Raw genomic sequence first — 23,328 nt, 5'->3', positions numbered from 1 at the left:
GATCCTCAGCCTCCTGCTTCCCCCTTTTAGTCGTTACATTTGGGGTAGAGTACTGGCCCCCCCCCACGAAGATGATTGGAAGTGGTTTGAGATCAGGTGAGCATTTTGTCCACCCTGGCGGGGGTGACCCCCCCAGGCCTGGGGTCCCCCGATCTTCACCCCTCACACGGAGCCGTGGAGAGTCAGAGAGCAGACCGGCTCTTCCGAAGTGCAGAGGAATAAGCAACCATGCCCTCCTTCTGACGGCTGGAGGTGGCGTCAGACCTCTTGCGTTTCTTGGCCCCAGTGGGTCCTGCTGAGACTGAGCACATTAGGAATTCTTGAATCCAGTCGATGGCTCCGTGCCGACCTCAGCAGCAAAGATGGGGGGCGGTTGGATGAGCTGGAGAGCCAAGCCCTCGGAGAGTTATGGAACCCTTGTGAGTACCCAGACCTCACTGAGGCAGAAGGTCGGGGGAATGCACGTGGGCTTTGGAGCCAGGAGGTCTGGATGGGGCTCCCACCTGCCACTCCCCAGCTGTGTGTGATCCTCCGAGCCGGGCTTCTCATCCTGGAAACAGAAGTAATAGTGTTTCCTCTCGGGGTTGCCCGGAGGCTGAGATGAGCGTCCGCACTTGGCGGGGGCGAGTTACCGTCGGGGTTCCGTGGTGCGGATGCCGAGGGCCGACAGCACTTAGGAGTTCCTCTCCTTCCTCTTTCCCTACTGTAGCCATTTTTGTTGCAGAGGATGAAAGCTTTCCTGTCTTTTCCCTTTGCCCTCTTTTCCAGGGAGGACTTGGACCAGGAGGAGAAAGCCAAGTTCGGAGAGTACTGCAGCAGTGAGAACGGAAAAGGCCGGGAATGGTTTGCCCGGTACGTGAGCGCCCAGGTAAGAGGGGTGACGCGGGGCTGTGGTGTGGGGCAGCCCACCCGCTCTGGAGAAGGGAGTTGAGGAAAACGATTCCACCGGAAAAAGAGTAAAGCTCGTCTAGAGATGTTATAAAGTCTAATTAGAATAGTGGAAGATGCCCCACTAGAAAGGAATGCTGGGCTGTCAACCTCATGAAATTCCAGAAAAGTTCGCTTTTTTAAAGACCAGCACATGGGCTATGTCCACACATGTTTTTATTAAATAACCTACAATATTCCATTTTTGTAAAGATAAAATATTCAAGAGAATGACAGCCATGTATGTAAGCTCAGATAAACAGTAAGTTTTAAAAACAGCCAGTAGGTTCTTTTTATTTTTTTCCTGTAAAGTGGATTAAGTTCTTCGTTTTTAAAGGATCTTTTGGTCACAAATAATTTATTCTTCCAAGAAAAATTAGAAAATACAGATAAGCAAAAACAGAGAAACTGCCCATACCTCACCCACCCAGAAAACAGCCAGCATTGTCATCTTGGGGTCCCATCCCTCTGTAGTTTCCCACACGAGGGTGAGCGCGCGAAGCTCCTGGTTTTAAAAGTCTCACAAGGAGACGCAGGAAACACCTGAGTGATGGTCGGGGGTGGGGCAGCCCTCTGCTGGGTCCCGGTCTCTGGGTAGCAGGGCCTGTCCTGGGCTCGAGCCCCAGCTGTGTTCAGAGATGCTGGGCGGGGTGAGCACGCAGCCCCTCTGAGCTGGGTGCACCTCCGCCAGCGGCCCCCTGACGCGGCTGCCCTCTTCCCGGACAGCGCTGCAACTCCAAGTGCGTCTCGGAGGCCACCTTCTACCGCCTGGTGCAGTCCTTCGCGGTGGTCCTATTTGAGTAAGTGATGCTGCGGCTTAGCGCCTCCGTCCTGACCTCTCGTCCTCCCTCCCTCCCTCCCCACCTGGGAGACCCCAGTCGTGAGAACCAGCCGCATGCGTCGTCAGCTCAATTGCTCCCCCTCCCCCACCACCTCCCCTCCCCCGCGGCGGCAGCATTGTCTGGAAGTCGTGACCAGTATCCAGTATCTCACGGGTGGGGGGGGGGGCGGCGGCGGGGAGTGAGCGGTCCCCACCTGACAGCAGCGGGCCCCGGGACAGGCTGTGATTACACAGCGGCCCTGCCCTCCTCCAGCTGAGGTCTGGGGTTCTCTGGATTTCCTGTGGTGAAGTACTCTAAACCCGGTCACCGCCCACTAATGAGATGGTTGGGTGGCATCGCTGCCCTGAGGTCTAATGAGGCACCACTGGGGCCTTTTATCGCCGAGGACAGCGTGGGCTGGGGAGAAGGGCCCCCCACTCCGTGTGGCCGGGGGGGCCGGCCACCTGCCTTGAGGGGCTCCTGCTGAGGCCCGCGCACGGCTCTAGGACTCCTGACCCTCTTCCTACATCCTGTCGTGCATCAGAGCCGCACGCGCCCTCCACAGTGTGAACCGGAGCGGCCGTGTCTACCTGGGGGATCGTGTGGGTGGGGGAAATGCGTGGGACAGGGAGGGAAGCTCTGACCCTGATCTGACCTTCGGTTGAGCCCGCTTTCCCCCCTCACCTCAGTGTGGCCTCGGAGCAGGTCCTGGTCCCCTGGCTTAGGCCGTGGCCACTTCTCTGTGTCCCTGTGTCCTTCCAGGCCTGAAAACTCCTCCTTTCCTGTCCCTTCCCCTTCTTCTCCCAACAGAAATGTAGCTGCTCTCTTGACTTTAATTCCCTGTCTCGGTGTCTCCCCAACTTTCTCTGTCCCCCATGCACACGGGGCATGTACTAGAGGAAAATGGCCAAAAGAGAGGAGCCCCTGTTTTTCCTGCACTTGCTCTCAGAATGTCCCAAGTTCGGGGTGTGCTCCCCAGGGGTGGGGGCGGGGATCTGGGTCTGGGAGCTAGTGTGGGTGGAGGGACGAGAGGCCCTCACTGAGGTAGCCAAGGGCCCACGCTTGCTTGCCTCGGGAGCTTCAGTAAAAGAGCCCCAGGGGTCGAGGGTCAGTGTGGTCTCCTGCCCCAAAGACCCTTTGACCTCGAGACGTTTGCATCCATAATTTTCAGGAACCTGTATTTTGTGTAGATGGTGCCTGTCTGCATGGTAACGTGCTTATCTAATTCTCAATTTTTCTTCCAGTTTTTCCTTAAATAAGCAAACTGGTAGGTGGTGGGGGGGGGGTGTAGTTAACCTCAAGTTCCAACCCTGACAAAACACAGAATCTTTCATTACTTTGTCCGTGAGCGTATATTTTTTTATGTGGTTGCAAAAAAAAAAAAAGGAACGTACAGAAGTTTAGTTTTTTAGATTTATTATTTTTATGTCAAAAAGATAAACAAAAATGGCCCTCACCCCCACGTCTAGATAATTTCTGTTGATTTTCTTTCTTTAAGTAACACTAGTCCAAGGTGAAAAACTAAACAGGAAAGGAAAGTACGTAAGGGAACAGGATGGAGAGGCACAGAAGCCTAAGAGGGAAAGGAGGTATTCTTTCACACCCTCTTCTCTCACTTTTCGTCCATCTCTCAGTGATAGCCATCTTAATAAAGCGCATACCAGCAAATAGATATTTTTTCTAAAAATGCAGTACTGGGCTTCCCTGGTGGCGCAGTGGTTGAGAGTCCGCCTGCCGATGCAGGGGACATGGGTTCGTGCCCCAGTCCGGGAAGATCCCGCATGCCACGGAGCGGCTGGGCCCGTGAGCCATGGCCGCTGAGCCTGCGCGTCACATGCCGCGGAGCGGCTGGGCCCGTGAGCCATGACCGCTGGGCCTGCGCGTCCAGAGCCTGTTACTCCGCAACGGGAGAGGCCACAGCAGTGGGAGGCCCGCGTACCGCAAATAAAAAGGCAGTACTGTGCGTTGGCACTCAGTGCTGCGTCTGTCACAGCTGTGGGGTGTTGTCACACATGAACGTACACATGCTCCATAATTAATTTGGCTCCTGCCCTGTCGCTGGGCATTTAGCTGATTCCTCATTTTCTTCTCTCATTTGCAGCGCCACAGTGCACATCACCGTAGCTTCTGCCACTGTAACAGTACAAATTCTTAGGGGCCGACAGACCCTCTTTTTGAAGTGTTTCCCCCCTTTTTTGTTTGCTAAATTGAATGGATCCACGTATATCTCATACTCTCAATGTAGTAAGTGTGATATAGTAAGTATTAATATAATCCTTTATATTTGTAGGATATCGTTTGGCATAGCAAAGGTTCTGGCGCGTCATACTTTAATTTGATTTTCAGCAAGTGGTGTAGGGTACGTAGGTATTCACATTCCCGGTCATTCTCAGGGTGCTGTCCCTGGGCCAGGAGCCTCAGAGCATCCGCTTCCCAAGGCAGTTTGTTGGAAATGCACATTCTCAGGCCCTGCCCCAGACCTGCTGACCCAGAGACTCCGGGGTGGGCCCAGCAATCCACATCTTCACATGGCCTCCCCCACTCCCCCCTGCCAGGGGACTCTGCTGCTGCCCACATCGGGGGGGGCGGGTGTCGTCTAAGCCACTGCTCATTCCTGAGAAGTAGGGGCTGGACGGGGCCAACGGGTTAAGCCTGAGACCTGAGGCCCAGCCTCCAGTTCCGGGTCTGCTCCTTGGGGTAGGGCCCTGGCTCTTCCACCTTGAAAGTGAAGCGCCTTAGTGCCCTAAATCGGACCCGCTCCCGGGCCGGGTGCCTGGACCCAGGGGAGTTCTTTCTGTGGCTTCTCCTCTGGAGTGTCTGGGGAGTGAGGTACTAGCTTAGAGGTATCTGTGGAACATGCTCGTCTTGTCTCAGGAACGTGCAGAGAGGACCCGGTGGAAGGATCTGTTAGCCAGTCGCCTCTCTTTCCATTTCAGGTGTCACCAGATGGACGACTTCGGGCCTGCAAAGAACCTCATGACCATGTGCTTCACCTACTACCACATCGGTGAGACCCGGGGCTTACGTGGCAGGCAGACCTGTCCCCTTCCAACGCCACGTCAAGTGGGGGTTTCCTAAGGCAGAGCTGCGAGGCATCCAGAAAACAAAGGGAGCTGATATTAGGGCGGGAACAAGGAGGAGGGAGACCCCTAGAGCGGGAGGCGAAGAACGGTCCACAGCGTGGGTCAGGAGGCTGACGGCCCTGGCTGGGAGGACACGAGAAAGTAGACACACGGGCAGGACGCTTCAGGGTGGACGCAGGACATCGTCTCATGTTCTGGCCAAATGTGACACAGGGTCAGCCGTGGACGGGGGGGACCTGGAGCAGCCCGGGGTCCGGGGCAGGGCTCGTGGCCCTGGGGCCTCCTGGTGCATCGCAGCTGGGGGCAGCTGGGGGGCTCCCCGTGTTAAGCTCCTTGGGCTGTGACCACTGGCGCTCGTTCAGGCCGCCGTGAGGGGAGGGTTGCTGAGGGCTTGCCCGCGGGCTGCAGCTGGGTCAGGGCAGCGCAGGCACCAGTGGGCTGGCTCTTGTGGCGCGTCCCCTACCTCTGCAGCTCAGCTTCATCGTCTCCTCGCCTCAGCAGCCCACCCTCTCCTCGCTGCTCTGCGCCATTGCAGCAGCTGCTCTGACGGCCTTAGCGTGGAGCCCTTTGATATGGGGCGGGACACATCGGTCCGTGCACAGCCTTAGGAAGGGACATACCTCTTTTTCCCTCGCTGCCCTTCTCGCACTGTCTCCCATGTCCAGTGGCCTCCCTGTTTCAGGACCAGCCCAGGTGCCAGCCAGGCCGTCTGGAATCCGCACGGCCCCTCCCTCCACAAGGAGAGACTCTTGTGTCTTCCTCCATCACTTTGTACGTTACACTTTCCCTGTGTGCGCTGCTCCCCCGCCCTCTGGACTTGCTGCTTCTTTGGGGCTGGGTCCCTGCCTGTTTCCTCTGCGGCCCCTGGTGGCACCTGGCTGACTTGTCCACACTGGGTGCTCAGCGACCGCCAGAGAGGGCAGGGGCCCCGGCCCTCCATGTGCTCACGGGCCTCCTGAGCCTCTTGCTTCCCCCCGCCGCCATGTCTGGCCATGGCGGAGGGAGGTGGCCCCGGCCTCCGTGGTTCCATTTGGCTCTCATCCCTGCTCTCTCCCCCTCCCTCCAGGTAAACCACACCTGCTCCCCTCCGAGTTCAAGGAGAAGCCGGCCGGGAGCATCGACTCCTACTTGAAGTCGGCCAATAGCTGGTTAGCGGAGAAGAAGGACATCGCCGAGCGGCTTCTGAAGAACACGTCGGCCAAGACGGAGAACGTCAAGGGCTTCTTCGGGCTGGAGACCAAGCCCAAGGGGCCCCTGGCCAGGAGAAGCGAGTGAGTATCGCCTGCGTACGTCCCTCCCCGACCGTGGGTGTGACAAGGAGGCCACCCTGGCCCAGCGTCGGGAGCATCTCTGCGCCCTCGGCCGTCACGGGGGCCTGAGAGCTGCTCCCGGGGGGCAGCTGCCTCCCCAGCCTCCAGTTTTCTGGGGCTTCCAAACGCTGTTCCATTTGCTGACGTGCTGGGATTCTCCCCGTGGGCCCGTGTTTCTAGGGCTGGAGAGGAGCGCGCGGAAGTTGTCGGTAGGCAGAAGGGGAGTTACACCCCCCTCCCTGCACCCCGCCTCCCGCTGCCGTGAGAGAAACCGCGTTCCCCAGGGCAGCGGTGTTCCCATAGCCACTCGGGGACCCGCGGGGGGCGGGGCCGCGTCCGAGCAGTGCAGGAACCGAGACTTCCACAAAGCAGGGGCGCCCTGTGGTCCCCGCCGTCCCCTCCGACGGCTCGGTTACAACCAGCCCACTTGGCTTTATTCCTCCTCTGGTCTGGACAGTCTTGGATTCAGAGAAAATGGCACAGAGGAGCCTGAACGGCACATCTCAGTTCTAAAAGGCTGGCAGGTGGTACGAGTGGCATTGATTTCGTAAACGTGTTTGCAGAGAAGACCACCTTCGGTTTACACATTGGTTATGAGGCATCATCCCGTTTCAGCAACGTAACAGGGTTCTTTGGGTCGTTTTGTCACTGCTATGGTTTCTCTCCCCAAGGGAGAAAGAAGGCAAGTCCCAGGAGAAGCCGCGGAAGACGGGTGAGTGCCTGCCCGTGCTCGTGGGGCCGGGCGGTGCCGTAGCAGCGCCACGGGGCCTCAGTCCGGCCCACGGGGAGCCGCAGGTCCCTGGACGCCTGGGGCTCCAGCTCCCCCGTAGCAGGGGACGCTGTCCTACTGCGCTCTGCTCTGGTCTCTAACCGCTTCTTGAATTTCCACGGAAAACCCGCCTCTCTGGGGATCAACTCCTCCTCCCAGGGGACTCAAGGAAAGTATCCCCAGTGGTGGGGGAGCTGTTCCCGGGACCCTCCCTGGGGAGGAGTCCTCAGGGCCAGGCCTGAGAGCCGCAGGGCAGGTGCCATGGAGTTTCCGCTGTATGTTTGTGTGACCTGTGGGATGATGCGGGGCCTGCTGGGAGGGTCGCTGGAGTCGGGGCGGGGCGGGGGTCTGCCTTGCTCAGTCTCCCTCCCCCTCCCACAGTGACTGTGTGCAGCCCAGAGGAGGAGAGGAAGGGGGAGAAGATCTACCTGTACACACACCTGAAGCAGCAGCCCATCTGGTAAGGCCACCCTCGACGTTTGTCACCAGGACCCATGTCTCCATCAGAAGTGAAGGCCAGGGCTTCCCTGGTGGCGCAGTGGTTGAGAGTCCGCCTGCCGATGCAGGGGACGCGGGTTTGTGCCCTGGTCCGGGAGGATCCCACATGCTGCGGAGCGGCTGGGCCCATGAGCCATGGCCGCTGAGCCTGTGCGTCCGGAGCCTGTGCTCCGCAACGGGAGAGGCCACAACAGTGAGAGGCCCACGTACCGCAAAACAAACAAACAAACAAACAAAAGAAGTGAAGGCCACTCACGCCCCCTAGGAGAACCAAAGGAGAAAAGATGGGCGAGGATGCAGGGAAATTGGAAACTCGTACACGGCTGGTGGGCTTGTCCCACGCAGCAGCCACTGCGGAGAACGGTCGGGCAGCAGTTAAACAGAATTGTAGCCCATGACCCCGGCAGTTTTACTCCTGGGTAGATACTGAAAAGAGTTGAAAATAGGTACTCAAGCAAAAACCTGTGCACGTATGTTCATGACAGTGTTATTCGTAAGAGCCCAAAGGTGGGTACATGAAATGTGGGCTGTCACTCAGCCACGTAAAGGAATGAGGCACCCACACCTGCCACAACGTGGGTGGACCTGGAAAACGTTCTGCCACGTGACCCAGGCCAGACACAAAAGACCACGTAGTGTATGTACACAAAATGTCCAGGAGGCAAAGCCCTGGAGACAGAGCAGATCGGTGGTTGCCCGGGGCTGGGGGAAGCCGGGAGTGCGGTGATGAAAATGTCCCGGAAATGGATAGTGGCGATGGTGGCACAATTCTGTGAATATACTAAAACCCACTGAACTGTGTCCTTGAAAAGCGTGCGTTTTACGGTGTGTGACTTATATCCTAGTGCAGCTGTTCTGTGTGTGTCGATAATGTACACACGTGACGGTCGTGGTTGCAGTGGGAGACCAGTGGTCAGGGGACATCTCGCCCTCTGTCTTTCTCTGAGGACGCTCTCGTCCCTCTGAAGCCTCTCCGTCGGTGGCTTTTATTTCCTCACACGTAGGCGGTGTAGTAGCTCCTGGAACCCCAAGGGTGTCAGACGTGCCCCTCCCACGAGGATCACAGTCTAGCTGCGGTGGGAGAACCTGGGGCGGCAGAATGGGGCGCGTGAGGCACGCGGCCGGCCGGGGCTGGGCTGCAGCTGTCCCGAAGCCTCCGCGAGGAGAGCCCACCCTGCAGGGCCAGCCTCGGGGGGAAGCAGGGAGAGGGAGCCCAGCAGCCCCGGTCCCACCGTCTGACATAGCTTGGGCCCCCCTAGGCTCCGCTGCTGTCTTATCTGCAACAGGGCTCAGCCCCACTTTTCTGTACAGAGCCGGGTGGTAAGTGTTTTAGGCTTGACAGGCAACCACTGCCCTCCGCTGCTGTGGTGCCAGAGCCGCCGTGGACAGGGTGTAAGTGGAGGCGTGGCTGTGATCCCATAAGCTTGATTCACACAGACGGCGAGCCCGCTGGACTCGGCCCACGTGCCGTAGGGCTGCTGACCCTGATCCTTGGGAAGCGTGCCTCTTCCTCGTGTGTCGCTATAAATACGTTTGCCCTCTGCACGTGGCCTGTCCCTGCCGGGGCTCCCATTTATGTTACTAGACCGTGTTCTAGAGAAGCAGGCCTCCTCAAAGCCTCTGCTTCCTGTTGGGAGCTCAGCCGGAGGCAGAGAAGGGGAGATGGCCTTCGCCCACATCCCGCTGGCGGTGGCTTCCCCTTTGACCCGACGAGTCCAGGCCGAGTCCTGGGAGAGACGCACGGATGCCCTCAGGACACGTCGCCGGGTGGTGGGGGGGGAAACCAGCTCCATTGAGGATAAAGGCACGTGGGCCTTGTCTGTCTTGCAGGCACACGCTGAGGTTCTGGAACGCGGCCTTTTTCGACGCTGTCCACTGTGAGAGGAGAAAGCGGTCTCCCACCACCAGGTAGGAGCCAAGTCCGGGCCCGCTTTGCCCCAGGGAAGAGGACCAGGGCGAGGCTTTATTGTCCCGTTCCTGAAGAGGAAAGCAGGAGGACAGAACGGCTGAGTCGACGCGTCTGTGTTTCTTCCTCAACCCCTGGCGGCCCCGGTGCCCTGCAAGCTGCCTGAAGGGTCCCGGGCGCACCGCTTCCTGGGTGGGGGGGCCAGCTTGCATGAGCGCTTCCTGCCCCGGGGCTCCGGCATGACTCGGCCTGACCCTCCTAAGAAATGCAGACTCCCACTGAGTGAAGCCCACAGGGCCCCCCTCGGTCCCACTCTGCCTGTCTCTGTGAGACTCCAGACTCCCGAGCTGAGACCGCTGCCGCGGGACCCTGGGTGCTGGGCTCACGTCTGGGAAGGGCAGTCGCTACTGTCAACTTACTCCTCTGGGCTGCAGCTTCCCCGAGGGCAGTCTTGCCGCTTCGGAAGACTCCCTTTGTAAAGCGGTTCACTGAGCACTGGGCAGCGGCGAGGGCTGGGCACGGTGCTCAGCTCTCTCTGGCCACGGCGGCGAGCTAAGGCTGGTGCCTGCTGTGTGCAGCAGCGGGGCGGGGAAGGGGCAGCGGCCTCCCAGGCCTGGGTCACCTCGTTGGCCCCTCCAGTCATGGGACTTTGAAGTCTGAGTCTCTCCTCATTGATGAAATTGAATCCCCGCCTTCTTTGACCCTGGGGAGACCCCTTAACCTTTCTCCCGGCAGGAGAGAGGGCAGGTGCCTGCTGGTTAAGGCTTTAGTCCACGAGCACTTGGGGGATCTTAAGTGAAATCTTTTTTGGGGGGGAAGTAAACCCTATCGGGATGACCTGCCTCGTACCCCACGGCGGCCTGCTGTGGCTGTGTGCCCCAGGAAGGCAGGGGAGCACGTGGAGAGGAAGCGATGCTGGAATTCCTAAGGATTCTAGAGAGAGAGTTCTCCGCCCTTCTGGGAGTCGCAGATGCAGGAAGTGCCTGTAGGCGAGGGGGATCCTCGTGTTGCTTTGCTCTCAGACTCCTGGGCCACTGCCCCCTGGAACCCCGTCTCCATATCCGTCTCCGCTGTGATAACCCTCCTTCCACGCTTTGCTCTCTTTTCCATCCACATATCTTGCATGACTTTGACGTGTTCCTCTGTTTACCTGTTTCTGCTGCCGCTCCAGAGGGGATGCTGGAGAGGAGGAGAAGAAGAGGTGTGTGTCCACGTGACTGTCCATGGACAGTGCGGGGGCCCTTCGGGGCCGCTGGGTCGGAGGGGAGGGGGGTGTGACCAGACGTGGGTGTGACTCGCGGCCGGCGGGCCCAGCGCTGGGACAGGCTGGCGACAGACAGTGGGGAGCTCGCCGAGCATAGAGACCCCGAAATGGTCAGGAGACAGACACGGCCCCCGAGAGCCCCACGAGGCCCAGTGCGCATCCCGAGAGGAGAGGGCAGTGAGGTCCAGGAGGTCAGCTCCGACCTGGAGCGAGTCCAGCCTCCATGGGCCACTCTGGCCCTCCCAGCGGACCCCGAAACCACACCCTTGGGTTCCCTTGTTGTCCGCTCGGTCATTGATCCGGGCTCAGGAGCTGCAGGTCGGGCCAGAGGACCTGTCCCTGCAGTCGTGCCTAGGGGCCTGCGGGCTCTGGCAGACCCTCGCCCACTCTGACAGGTCTGGGGGGTCCCGGAGGAAGGACAGCTGCTTCCTTCCCCCGGCCACTGTGTGATGTGAGGCCTGTGTGTGTGAGGGGGTCCCCTGAAGACAAAGGTCTAGAACAGGCTATTTCCTGCGAGCCCACGGTGGGGTCTGACTGCAATTGTTTGAACTTGATATGTGCTCGATATCTTGGTTAAGATATTTTTAGAGTGAAAGGCCTGCCTATTCAAAATATAGTTTCTGATTCAGTGCTTGTTTTTAATTTGGTGGAAATTTCCCAAAGCATGCTTCCTTTAATCAGTGATGTATTTTTAGTGCTTATTGTTTTATGAGAAATCTTGTTTTTTTTAACGCAGCCTTATTATGGCTTTAAAAGGAGCATTTGGGCACGGCAGCTACCTCCGTTCCTAAAAAGCCCCCAAGTTCCCACAGACTCTCTGGGGGGCGGGGGTGTGTGTGTAATTAACCAGCCTTCCTGGAGCAAGGCTTCCCAGCACCACAGCCGAGGCCCGACAGGGCTGGAGCATCATGACCTCTGAGCGCCACGAGGGGAAGTGAGCCTCTGGGCCTCACAGGCCTCCTCACCCAGAGCAGATGTGGTCTGGCCATGCACATCCCAGATCTGACCCCCAGGACACCCCGAGATTGGGGGCCGGGGGTTGGCTCTGGGTCCTTGGGCAACCTTGTGCCATCAGCACCCTCTCTGTTCTCAGAGGCAGAAATGTCCCCGTTTCAGGAGGCTTCCTCTTCTGTAAGCTGCTGGACACATCCGAATTCCCACTGTGGCAATGTAGACACACGATCTGCCCTCCTGGGGTATTAGACCTCGACCAGTATTGGGTGCTGAACTCAATGTTAAGGAATCGATTTGTTGGTAGGCATCCCCTGATCCCAAATGACCTTCTACCTATTTCTTCAGAGATCAGATAAAATGTCCCAACTCTAGTCCTCGCCACAGCAAGAGGACTGACCTCCTCATCTGGGTCAGGGCTGCTGTGCTGCACGCCTGCGAGGGAGCCACTTCCACATGGTCTGGGGTTGTGCAGTGCACAACCTGTGCAACAGTACCCAGCGAGCCTGGTGGTGGTGTGGGAGTTTATGTGGCTGGACGATTCCAAGGGTGACCACTCAGGGAAAAAGGATGGGAAGGAACATGGCATAGGATTAGCATAGTGCCTGGAAGCACATTCCAGGTGTCTTCGTGGGTGTCCTGTCAGCATGAGGAGACTGGGAGACTGACAGTGCCGCCTCTGTTGCGCCCTGGTGTCCCATGGCTCCCGCTCAGCTGCAGCGGCACCAGTAGCCTCCCTGGGCTGGGAGGGGAGAGAGGAGTTAAGAGTCGATGTTGTTGGTTTTGTTCCTCTTCTTTCAGCTTCTCCATCGCCCTGACCCCTCACCCCCTCATACTGCCTCTTCTCTCCCTTTTCTTTTGTCTTTTTCCTCTCAGCCCTGTTTTAGTCAGACTCCTTGTCCAGAGTGTAATTTTTAAGGGGAAATAGGCATCTGCTCACTTCTCAGGTGGCCACGCGGCTCCCATGCCCCGGGGGGTGGAGGTGGAGTGGTGCAGTGGCTGACGGTCCTGGGCCCCTGGGGACAAGGGTGCTTGGCCGTAAGGGGAGGGGCTGACGCCCTGCAGGATGGGGCGGCGTTCGCTCTCAGTCAGGGACACCGAGCTCAAAAAGAGCTCAAAAGCGCACCTTCCCTGCCCGAACCCTGAGCCCCGCGCTGCTTCACGGAGAGCACGTGGAGCCTCACGGGCCGTGGTCCCTCCTCGTTGGGTTCCCGGCTTCGCTGAGAGGCTCTGTTCCGTCTTCTCCGTGCTCACGGGCCCGTCCCCGCGCCCTACGAGGCAGCCTGGGAGCACAGTGAACGGCAGAGGCGGGCCGGCCTGATGGGCCGCGTGTGGTCAGAGGCCGCAGACGCTCGCTGGGCTCCTGACCCCTGCTCCGCCGGCTTCTCGGCACGCCTCCCCACCGGTGACACGGGCCTCGGCCTCCGTGTCCTTGAACCTTAGAGAAGGATGTGGGGGCAGCGTTCTCGTCTCCCGGAGAATGTTCCGGGCAGCCGCTCAGCGCACATTGTCTCTGGGTCCTGAGCCTTGTCTCCGCCAGGAGAAGGTGATGAGTGTGGGTCTCGGGCCCCCAGGCAGAGGGGCAGCCTTCGGTCAGGCTTCCTAGAAGCAGCGCCAGCAGCTCTTCGGCAGAGGTGTCCCCTCTCTGTCAGGGAGGCCAGCACCTGTGGGTCAGAGCAGGAGGGGGCCAAGCGGCGGGGATGTGGGCTCTGAAGCCCCTCCGCTGCCCCTCCTGTGCTTGCAGAGAGAGGTGGTGCCACATGACCCAGGAGGAGCGGGACGACAGCCTACGGTTCAACGAGAACATCACCTTCGGGCAGCTGGGGTGAGCGCCAGGGCCGGCCTGCCCCCCGCCCCCCCGCCCCCCCCGGCCCCGCCCTATGACCCGGACGGGGCCACGCCCACTCCGGGTCACCCAGGAGATGAGCAAGCAGGGCGGTGTGAGGAGGGACCGCCGGGTGAGACGCTCCTACCCGGGGGCTCTGCTGGGGGAGCGCCACCCTTATGACGTCACACATCCCCGACTCAGTGTCACGACCACTGTGCGTTCTTAAATGGCTCAGAAGCACACGATTCGCTCCACTTGGCCTTGACTCCGGTTCCTAATTAGTCCGCCCCTAACACGGTTTCATGGTGAGCAGGGCTGGCCGATGAGGCGATTTGGTTTTACATCTTTCTATCGATTCCCCGGCCCGGTGGGTTGCATGTCGGGCCCCGGCTCCCTTCCCCTCGGGAGGCGGGAGGGCTGCCAGCTCACAGCCGTGTCCCCCCAGCACGTTCACGCACAACATGCTGGCGTTCGGGCTGAACAAGAAGCTGTGCAACGACTTTCTGAAGAAGCAGGCGGTGATTGGCAACCTGGATGAGGGTGAGTGGCGGCAGGGCCGGGGTTTTGGGGGCGAGTGCGCTGCGTGCTGGAATCCCCACCCGGCTCAGAGGACTGTCCCTGCTGTAATTACCCACGGGACATTAAACGTTCCTGTCGGCCTGCATGCGCGGGACACTCTTCCTTCCCCTTGGAGACCCAGTTCTGCTAGGTAGGGCTTGCCCACGTGGGGCAGGATGGTGCGGGGCCCACCAGGTCAGTGCTTACAGACAGGGCCCAGGAAAAGATATAACTTGGTGCTCAGACTCTGACCTTGAAAATGGGCAGACTCTGGCGCTGAGTTGCCCCTCCGTCTAAATGGCCACCACATGGCCTGTCTTCGTTGCTTGAATGACACGTGGCCGCAGGTCCCGGGGGAGCGGCGGGGGTCTTGAGGTCTTTGCGGCATCTCTGGCTTCTGTAACGGGAGGGGCCACGTTGCTGATGTCAGCTTCCCTGATCGACAGCTGGCCTTTAGGCGTCATCCCACGTGCTACAAGATGCTTCCTGCGTGTCCCCTGAAAACTCTTCCACTTAGACATAGATTTGTACAGATCGATATTGTTTACAAATAAAACTCCATCCTGGACCGAGTTAAAGAGGGCCAAGGACGGGTGGCCTCAGGCGGTGCCCCCGGAAAATCTCAAAGTGCTGTCACCAGCCCCACCACTCGTCACAGGGCAGGAACACTGTGCCCTCCACCACGTGACCCCTGCATGGCCTCCAGGACCCACGCCCGGCTCCCGTGACAGGGTTCATCTGCCCACACCAGGCTTCCTGGGGGCCTGCGGGGCTGCCCTGTGGCGCGTCGTTGCCACGGGAAGATGCATCCCGGCTCCACGGAGCCCACTGCCAGGCCGAGGGCACTCCTTCGGAAGCCCACACTCGCCATGCCCGGGAGGGCCTGCTTTGCCGTCACCCCGAATGAGAAGGACCTGCCCGTCCGTGTCGCCGTCTCTCTCACGGGGAATAACGTTGTTCTCTCTTCCAGAGCAGTACAAGCTGCTGACTGACCACATCGAGCAGATGGCCGCCGAGTAGGCCGCGGCAGTTGGCCCGAGGCTCCCCCAGGAGGACTGTGGGTGCGCGCCTCCCTCCCGGGCCCACGGCTGGCTGTCACCCCCCCGCCCCCGCATGACATTGGCAGCACCCAGAGGCGCCCCCCACCGCCCTAGAACTAGCGGCTAGAAGAATCTGGTTGCCCGTTTTCCCTGCCTCCCCTCTGCCTGTGTCTGCTCCCCCACCTGCGTGCCAAAGTGTCTCTGGGATTACACAGCTAACACCGAGGTGACTTTCCATATCCCCGAGTGGCAGACCTGCGACGTGGGACCGAGGGGGCGCAGGAGGGAGGATGTTGGGTCCACGATGGGCCGGTGTCCATCGTAGCCTCCTGCGGGAGAGGCTGGGGCGCACATGGGAGGGTAGGGAAGGGCAGCTGTGGGGTGGCACACGCCAGTGACACAGGGCAGTCAGGAGTGATGATTGGGGGCCCCCCGGCAGGGTGGGATGGGGTTCCTCCCACAGTGGGGTTCCTGCGGAGCGGGGACCAAGCAGAGGGGGCGGGGGCCTCTGAGTGTCGGTCCACGGCTGGTGCTGGCTCTTTTCCGGGTCCCCTCTCCGTGCAGCAGGGACGGGAGTCCCAGGAAGCTCCAGGAGGAGAGGGAGACCCCCTATTCCAGGACGGGAGAGAGACCGGGGCAGAGGACGTGCCTTCCCGGCTGCAGAAGGCCCGGCCACGGTCAGGGGTGTGGGCGCCGGGAGACGGCACGGCTCCGAGTGGCTGTGTTGGACCCACGTAGCACTCAGGTGTCTGTGTCAGGCTGTCTGAGATGTCCCTGCGCAGCCGACAGCTTCCTTCTGGAGTGGAGACGCTTCCGCCCCTTGCTCCCTGGGAGTAGCTCGGGGCCATCAGTCCCGTGACAAGCACAGACAAGAGAAGCTTCTTCAGCGGCTTCAGGACAACTGCCCTTTCTGAAAGCAGACAGTGCTGCCCTTTATTTCAAAACAGACAAAAGAATCTGTGTCAGCGTTACAGGCACCGTGGCAGAGGCCGCTTGTGGCGGTGACTGTGTGAGGCGGGGTAGCGGGGCTTCGGAGGGTCGGGCCCTCCACCCCGGCCGCCTGGGGAAGCCTGTACCTTCCGCCACCCGAGCCCTTGGACCACTTTCCTGCGGACTCTGCGGACACCCCCTCGCCGTCTCAGGTGCCGGGAGCCGGGGCTCTTCCCCCCAGGTTTGTACCAGGCACAGCTGACCAGCCCAAGGGACTGCAGTCTGGCCAGCAGGCCTCCAGCCTGCCAGCAGCTTCCCTGGCGAGCCCGGTTCCCCCGCCCCAGCCCCAGCTCTTGGGCGCTGACAACGAGGCCAGCGGGGCTCCGTCCTTCCCGCCTTGGTCCTTCGTCCCGTGTCCCCGCTGCACCTCCTCCAGCATGACAAGCACACGCCAGATACCCAGCCCTCCGGCCCTCCAAGTTTCCCCTCGTGGGGGATGCCTCCCTGGAATGTTCCAGAGCAGAGCGTGCGTTGGTTGAGCCGAGGAACGCACATCCGGGTGATCGTAAGAGAGATGACAGGAAACACGGCAGGACCCGAGTGCGCCGGCGTGAGCTGCTCCTCCGGGAGACCTGGGGGGCTGGGGCTTCAGAAACCCTGCTGTTTTCGCAATGGCGCGTGCGTGTGTGTGCGTGTGCGTGTGTGCGTGTGCGTGTGTGTGTGTGTGTGTGGTGGCAGCCTCTCTGGCCGTGTCACTAAACAAAGCACAGCTGTGTCGCCAGTTTGCCTGTCCCGTGCGGGGCGGGTCACACGGGCCGGAGCGCCTCCGCCCGATGCTGGGCCCAGTGATAGGACGGGTCTCTCTGGAACGCGTTTCAGAGAAATCACATGCAGCTGACGGGTGCGCGGGCCCCTCCTCCAGCGCCTCCTGAGGATGACGCAGCCCCTCCTGAGACGTTCAGCGACGACCCCCGCGTGTGCTGTGCTCCCCCCACCCCCCACGGGAGCCGGGCCACGTGCCCTCGCAGGGCTCTCCCCCTGTGGCCGCGTGTCGTTGGCTTTCTTAGTGGTTAGTTGAAAGGCATTAAGATTTTTTTCTAAAGGTGCCCAAAAGACTTATCCTTGTACATAGAAGATTTTTGTACGGACGTTCAATCCAGTCTGATTTCTGGAGGGAGACAGTAGGTTCTGGGTCTTCCCAGGGGTGCTGGGGAGCTGGCGGCTCTCTCCCCACAGGGTGGGGCGGGAGGGCCCGTGCAGCCTTGGAAGGAAAAATGCAGCTTTGACTTCTTGGGGCTTTTCCAGGCGCTTTAGCTTCAAGATGATCTTGAGACCTTTTTTTTTCCCATACAGGCCTCTTGAAATAGCAGTTGAAGGTAGAAGGAAGGGTTGCTTTGGGTTTTTTCCTCTCCCCTGGTTTGTGTAAATCTAGCTCCTAAGAGTGGAGTCTGACCCCGGAAGTGCTGCCTGTTGCTTTCAGCCCTACGAGGGGACACTGCCGGAGACCGTGGGCCTCGTGGAGTGACCAGTGTCGGGGTGGCTCTGAGGCTGTCCTGCTGTGTCCTGGTGGCGTCTGCCTTTGGCTGAGCATTTCACCTCGGAGTGTCTGACCACTGTCACCCGGAGGACGCACGGCGTGCCTAGCAGGAGCCGGCAGCCTGCCTCGCTGACGTTTCCTCTCTCTGTGGCACGATCTTCCCTCCGAGGCCCGCTCCGAGCAGACAGACACAGGGCGGGCTCTCAGGTCCCAGGGCGGAGAAGTCTCACCCCGCCGTACACACAGGAGGCTTCGGAGAAAGAGCTCTGGTGGCCTCCCCTGTAAACTCAGGACCCTTAGACTCGGGGCAGGAAGCGTCGGGTCATATCCACGAGGAGAGTTTCCAGTCCCAGTAGGTTCAGGGTCCCGAGCCAGGAGCTTCGAAGGCCTGCGTTAGCAATGGCATTTCAGTCTCCTGCTGTCTGCCCTTCAGGGCTATGTGAATCGTAATGAGCCAAAAACAGCTAATTCTCCCAAGTGAAAAGTACCCTGCTTTGGAAATAGGATGGTGTCGAGATGTGCTTTGTACGTCTTCAGCCTTTGTTGCAGTTTTAGCAATATTGTTAGATGTTTAAGAGGGGCTGTGCTGGTATTCAGATTATATCTACCGTGTGTGCGCGTTTAATCAAAGGCAGGAGAACCAAGTTCTGATATTGTAAGTTCTTTGTACAGTGAAAGGGAGTAGACCGTGATTTTCCTATCGCCGAAAGGGGAAAAAAGCAGACCAAGGAGCTCTTAAGTTGCCAAAAGGAGGGCTGGAGAGAGTCCAGTTCGCGAGTTTTGTGCTCCAGTGAAACCCGGGACGGTCAGGGTCACGGGCAAGCCCCACGCTGGGTTTAGGGCAGAGACCCAGGACTGGAGTCAGAGGTGCCGCCTGACCTTTCTCTTTCCTCCTTCCCGGGAGCTGGAACCAGTGGAGCCCGTACTCACCTCTCCCTGCCCGGTTAGACGGTGAAGTTCATTGCCGTGGAGAGGTGGCAGGCTTGAGGGTTGCTTTTCCGTCGGCTGTTTTAAGTGGGTTGGTTTATCGCCCAGAGCACTTGGTATTGCAGCCTCCCAGTGTGAGAAGCGCAGTGTTTACGCCACAAAGGGGCTTGCGAGGAGTTTTGTTGAACCCAGGTGACCGTGACCAGCAGTCAGGGCTGCAGCTACAAGCCTGACCTTCCTGGGCGTAGCTGCACCCCGACGAGTTGGCTTTTCAGCGAGTGGGGATCCCAGCAGGTCGGTGCGGTTAGATCAGCTCTATGGCCAAATCACCTACAATTGAGACAGCTGGGCAGCCAGGGGCCTGAGCCATTTGCCAGAACAGCAGGGAGCTTGGGAAGCAGGCGGAGAAGGGCCCGGCACCAGCCTCGGGGGAGGGGTAGCAGCCGGGCGGTGCCAGGCTTGTCACCCCCTGGCCACCCTCTTCCTCAGCCACAGGCAGAGCTGCGGGGCTGGGGGCCCACGGCCCCTCGGTCCCGGGGTTCTTCTCGCAGCGCCCCACCCCCGGCCTTTTAGTTTCCTTGAACCACTGTTTCTGCCACTCAGCCATCTCCCCGTCTTCCTGCAAATCCCTGATCCCTTTTTACGATTCTTGAGGGGGAGTTTCGCTAGAAAAGCCTTTGAAGCTGCGTTCGTACAGGGGAATGGCATCGGTGACAAGTGCCCCTAACTGGCTGGTGTGCGACGTTCAGACCTGGGCTGGAGCCAGGCCTTAGTCAAGTCACATGTCCCAGTACGTCCTTGTCGCCCGGCGGCCGGAAACAGGCCTGTGTGGGTTCTCCAGATGCTTCCCACCCAGGAGCACCCTCGACGCCAAGACCCTCCGCGTGGCCGGGCCCCCCGGCCTCGTTCTGCCGCCATCTCCCTGCAGTCCCTCTCCAGCAAGCGCCTCGGGTGGCCGGCCTACCTTGTCCCTGGGTGTCCTGGCGCTGGCCTGTGTCCCTGCGTTGGCTGGTCTGTCTGAGCTTGAGATGAGTGAAGGGCTGCGGGGGGGAACCTTCCCCCTGGCTGTGTCCCCAGGAGTCAAGGGGACACTGCTCCCGCTCTAGAGTTCTCGGTTACTATTGGAGAAGGAACACCTTGTCATTTCCAGGAGCGAGTCAGGACGGTCTGGGTTTGCCCGTCTTCCCATCACTCTGTGCAGGCGGGGGGGACCCTGCATCCTCGCTTGTCCCGCAGGGTCAGACCAGGGCGCTGTCGCTTGGCGCCCTCCTGAGCAGCACAGACGGGGTCGCTGAGCTGGAAGGAGGGCTCCCGCTGCTGTGATGCCCCTCGGACCCCGGGGGGCTGTGCCTGTCCCCACCTTGGTCCTGGACGGTGCACTCGCGGAAATGAAAGGGAAGCGCTCAGCAGGCCCGGTTCCCACACACAGGCTGCACATGCGGGCCCTGATCTGTCCCTGTGCTGGAGGCTTGCTTAGGTTCCCGTGGACGCCTTGAGATGGACGGGCCAACCATCTGAACAGTAGGAAAGGCTCGAACTCAAATGGCAGGTACCTCCCCTTAAGACGTGTCAGCTCGAGAGCCTCGTGGCTCTAACTGTGGCCTCTGGGGCTTCAGGAGGGTCTCCCACGTGCCTCCCCTGTTTCTCTTCCACCCATTGGTCTCGGACCTGAACTTGCCTTGGCCATGCCCACGCATTGCCCTTAGTGGCCCAGAAGCCGGGGTCCGCGACGCAGGTATGTTATATGTACACTTACGCGATTTCGTGTCCCACGAGGCGACGTTCTACAAACTATATTTTCAGGTGGAGAAAGTTTCAAGGTCGAGCTCTCAGAACAGTGCTAAAATCAAAGCTGTTTCCTGTGAAGAAAAAAAACACCGTCTATATATTTCACCTCAGATTGTCCGAAGGCAGAAACCGAAATAAATTCTTAAAAAAAAGAAGTCAGTCTGTTGAATTTTTGTTTTCACATGTCCGTGAGCACATTTTTTTTTTTTTTTTTTACAGAATTTACAATCTTCTCAGTGATGACAGAGAAAACACCTTTTTTCTGGGGTCAAATAGACGTTCTCCCCACTTAGGCTAAGCAGCTGGGTCCTGTGCAGACGTGTGTGTGTGTCGTGGCCAAACCGATGGGCAGAGGGAGTGTCCGCTGAGTCACCGCCGGGGTGTGTTAGTGAACGGAGGGGCCTTGGCCTCCAGGATGCCTCCAGCCCCTTCCAGCTGATATCCTGGTCTTGCCTTTGAGCCACAGCTGCCTCACTTCTTGCTTTTGGGGGTCGGGGGGCTGTGAGTAGAACGCGATTACCACCCCCGCCTGACACACACAGGACACCTTCATCATCCCTTACAACTTGGTTTGACAGATGTATTTTGTGAAATGTTGGGCTTTCTTTTTTTCTGATTATAAGAGGTCAATAGCCATGTTCTAACTCTCCAGACTAACAGATCCGGGAGGTAAGCCTGAGGACCAGCACAGGGCCTAGAAGAAGTGTCCTTGGTACCTGGAGAAGTGGACTCAGTTCCAGGGGCCCCGGGTGGGATGGTTCCCGGGGCGAAGGTGCAGGCAGGTCCCCCAGCCCTGGCCTGGCCACCTGAGATGGGCTGGGGTATGTGCCCTGATGCTCGGTGGGGCAGGGGCCGGACCGCCCTGTCTCTGGTTCTCCCACCCAGCCTGGAGGACCGGCCCGGGTGGTAGAAGCCTTCACACCTGACTTTTCCTCAGGTGCCAGGAGAGTCCAGCAGCTGAAGGCCAGGGGCTGGATTCAGAGGCAACTCCTGGTGACAGGGAAGGACCCCTCTGAAGGCAGCAAGGATTCTGAAGAGCACGGGGACCCGAGCCTGGGTCCCGTTCTACCTCCCCACCAACCCACTGCGTGCCTTTTGCCAAATTGTTTTCTGAACCTCAGTTTCTTCATCCATATAATGGGAGGGAAAACATCACCCATCTGAGGCGGTTCCTGCGAGAAATGCAAACGTGCTTCTCACTCTAATCTCTTTCCTCCTTGTCCCAATGAGGAAATAAATCAACCTGGGAGCTGCACCTGTAGGAAGGGTCCCGCCCATTAAAGGAAAAAGAAAAACGACCAAACTTCTCTCTAAATTTTATAGGAATCCATTTAAAACATACTCTTCAAAATTCATGACACTAAATATAAAAGAAATTTAACCAATTAGGCATTCACATCGTGTTCCTTTGTAAATTGTCACCTTTCTACTTCTGACTTTATTGACGCTTAAAACGGTGCTGAGGCTTCCGGGGCACCCTGACCATGGTAACAGTCTTGTCCCTTAAGTTCGTGCCGAGCACCTCTGCCTGCAGCCACCTCCCCTGCGCAGTGCCACAAATGCTCTGGCTCCCCGAAAGAAGCATCTCCCCTCTTTCCATATTTGGAACTAGCCTCTCACTAACGAAGTCACCTTTTAATGTCCCAGGAAGTGACCGCAGGTGCTCTCTTTTCTCCTGTGCTCAGATCCTGCGCGAGTTGCGCTGGGAAGCAGTGGGGTGGGTTTGTCCTCAATGCCTGGGACTCTGAAAGGAAGAGACCCCAAAAGTTATGCTCCTTCCACCCCTGCTCACCCCACCTCCCACCTCCTGGGCCCCAAAGAGAGGCGCTAGGAATTTTGTCCCTACTCCCAAGCGACCATGCACACAGAGAGAGCCAGGGAAGCTCCTGGCCGATGTCCAACCCTGGAATTGGGAACAATTGGTCTCTTCGGCGTGCTGGGGCCAGAGAGGGAGGGGAGAGGCCCCTTGTGCCGTCAACTTACCTTTAATGAGCACCTACTGTGTGCCAGGCGCCACCAGGCTCCAGGACCACAAGATGAAGAAGCAAGGTCCTTTTCCTTCAGAAACTATCAGTGGGGTTCAGACACAACTGAGGTTCAAAAAAGGTACATTTGTGTGTGTCTGTCTGTGCGTGCATGTGCACACATATAAATGCTTAGAGTATAAAAATACAACATAAAATATATACTGTAAATGTGATGATATATAATACAATCTACGATAAGGTTATTTTATAAATTATTATATAGGAAATATAGAATGTTTTAGTTATTTTTGGAGTGAGTGTCCTTCCTGGTTGAATCAGGGTGGGCTTCCCTGAGGAGGTGCCTTGGAGCTGCATTTTGGGAAATAAAAGTCACTGTGGCGAAGACGTTAATCCTGCAATGATCCCATGAGAAAGGTTTGGGTTTTTTTTAATTTAATTTTTTATTGAAATATAGCTAACTTACAATGTTGTGTTAGCTTCTGGTGTACAGCAAGGTGATTCAGTTGTACATATCCATATTCTTTTTCATATTTTTTTCCATTATATGTTATTACAAGATACCCCTGTGCTATATAGTAGGACCTTGTTTATCTATTTTATATATGGCAGTGTGTATCTGTTAATCCCATACTCCTAATTTATGCCACCCCCCCTTAACCCTTTGGTAACCATAAGTTTGTTTTCTACGTCTGTGAGTCTATTTCTGTTTCGTAGATAAGTTCCTTTGTGTCGTATTTTAGATTCCACATGTAAGTGATATCATATGATATTTGTCTTTCTGTCTGACTTACTTCACTTAGGGTGATAATCTCCAGTTCCATCCATGTTGCTGCAAATGACATTATTTCATTCTTTTTTATGGCTGAGTAGTATTCCATTGCATGTAGGTACCACATCTTTATCCATTCATCTGTCAGTGGACATTTAGGTTGCTTCCATATCTTGGCTATTGTAAATAGTGTGCAAAGAACCTTGGGGTGCATGTATCTTCTTGAATTAGTTTTCTCCAGATACATGCCCAGGAGTGGGATTGCTGGATCCTATGGTAACACTATTTTTTAAAGAACCTCCACACTGTTTTCCATAGTGGCTGCACCAGTTTATGATACATTCCCTCCAGCAGTGTAGGAGGGTTCCCTTTTCACCACACCCGCGAGGAAGGTTTTGTTCACCACTTTGCTGAGGAGGAAATCGTGGTACCCG

General features: G+C 58.1%; 1 protein-coding gene across 1 annotated transcript in view; it reads left to right on the top strand.

Moving 5' to 3' along the window:
- The window catches only part of KIAA0513, a 58,234-nt gene extending 37,719 nt beyond the window's left edge, over positions 1-20,515 (top strand). The window contains exons 3-12 of the mRNA XM_079908276.1: positions 769-868; positions 1,654-1,727; positions 4,685-4,755; positions 5,898-6,102; positions 6,813-6,853; positions 7,292-7,370; positions 9,239-9,316; positions 13,274-13,354; positions 13,803-13,897; positions 14,886-20,515. Coding sequence (XP_079764402.1) covers positions 769-868; positions 1,654-1,727; positions 4,685-4,755; positions 5,898-6,102; positions 6,813-6,853; positions 7,292-7,370; positions 9,239-9,316; positions 13,274-13,354; positions 13,803-13,897; positions 14,886-14,935 — 874 coding nt within the window. The 3' untranslated portion in view covers positions 14,936-20,515. The remainder of the gene's footprint in view (positions 1-768; positions 869-1,653; positions 1,728-4,684; positions 4,756-5,897; positions 6,103-6,812; positions 6,854-7,291; positions 7,371-9,238; positions 9,317-13,273; positions 13,355-13,802; positions 13,898-14,885) is intronic.
- Positions 20,516-23,328: the final 2,813 nt, after the last annotated feature.

Source organism: Stenella coeruleoalba (genome assembly GCF_951394435.1).
Source record: "Stenella coeruleoalba genome assembly, chromosome: 20".
Lineage (NCBI taxonomy): Eukaryota > Metazoa > Chordata > Mammalia > Artiodactyla > Delphinidae > Stenella > Stenella coeruleoalba.
The sequence above is the reverse complement of the archived record's forward strand: the minus strand, read 5'-3'. Positions and strand labels throughout refer to the sequence as shown.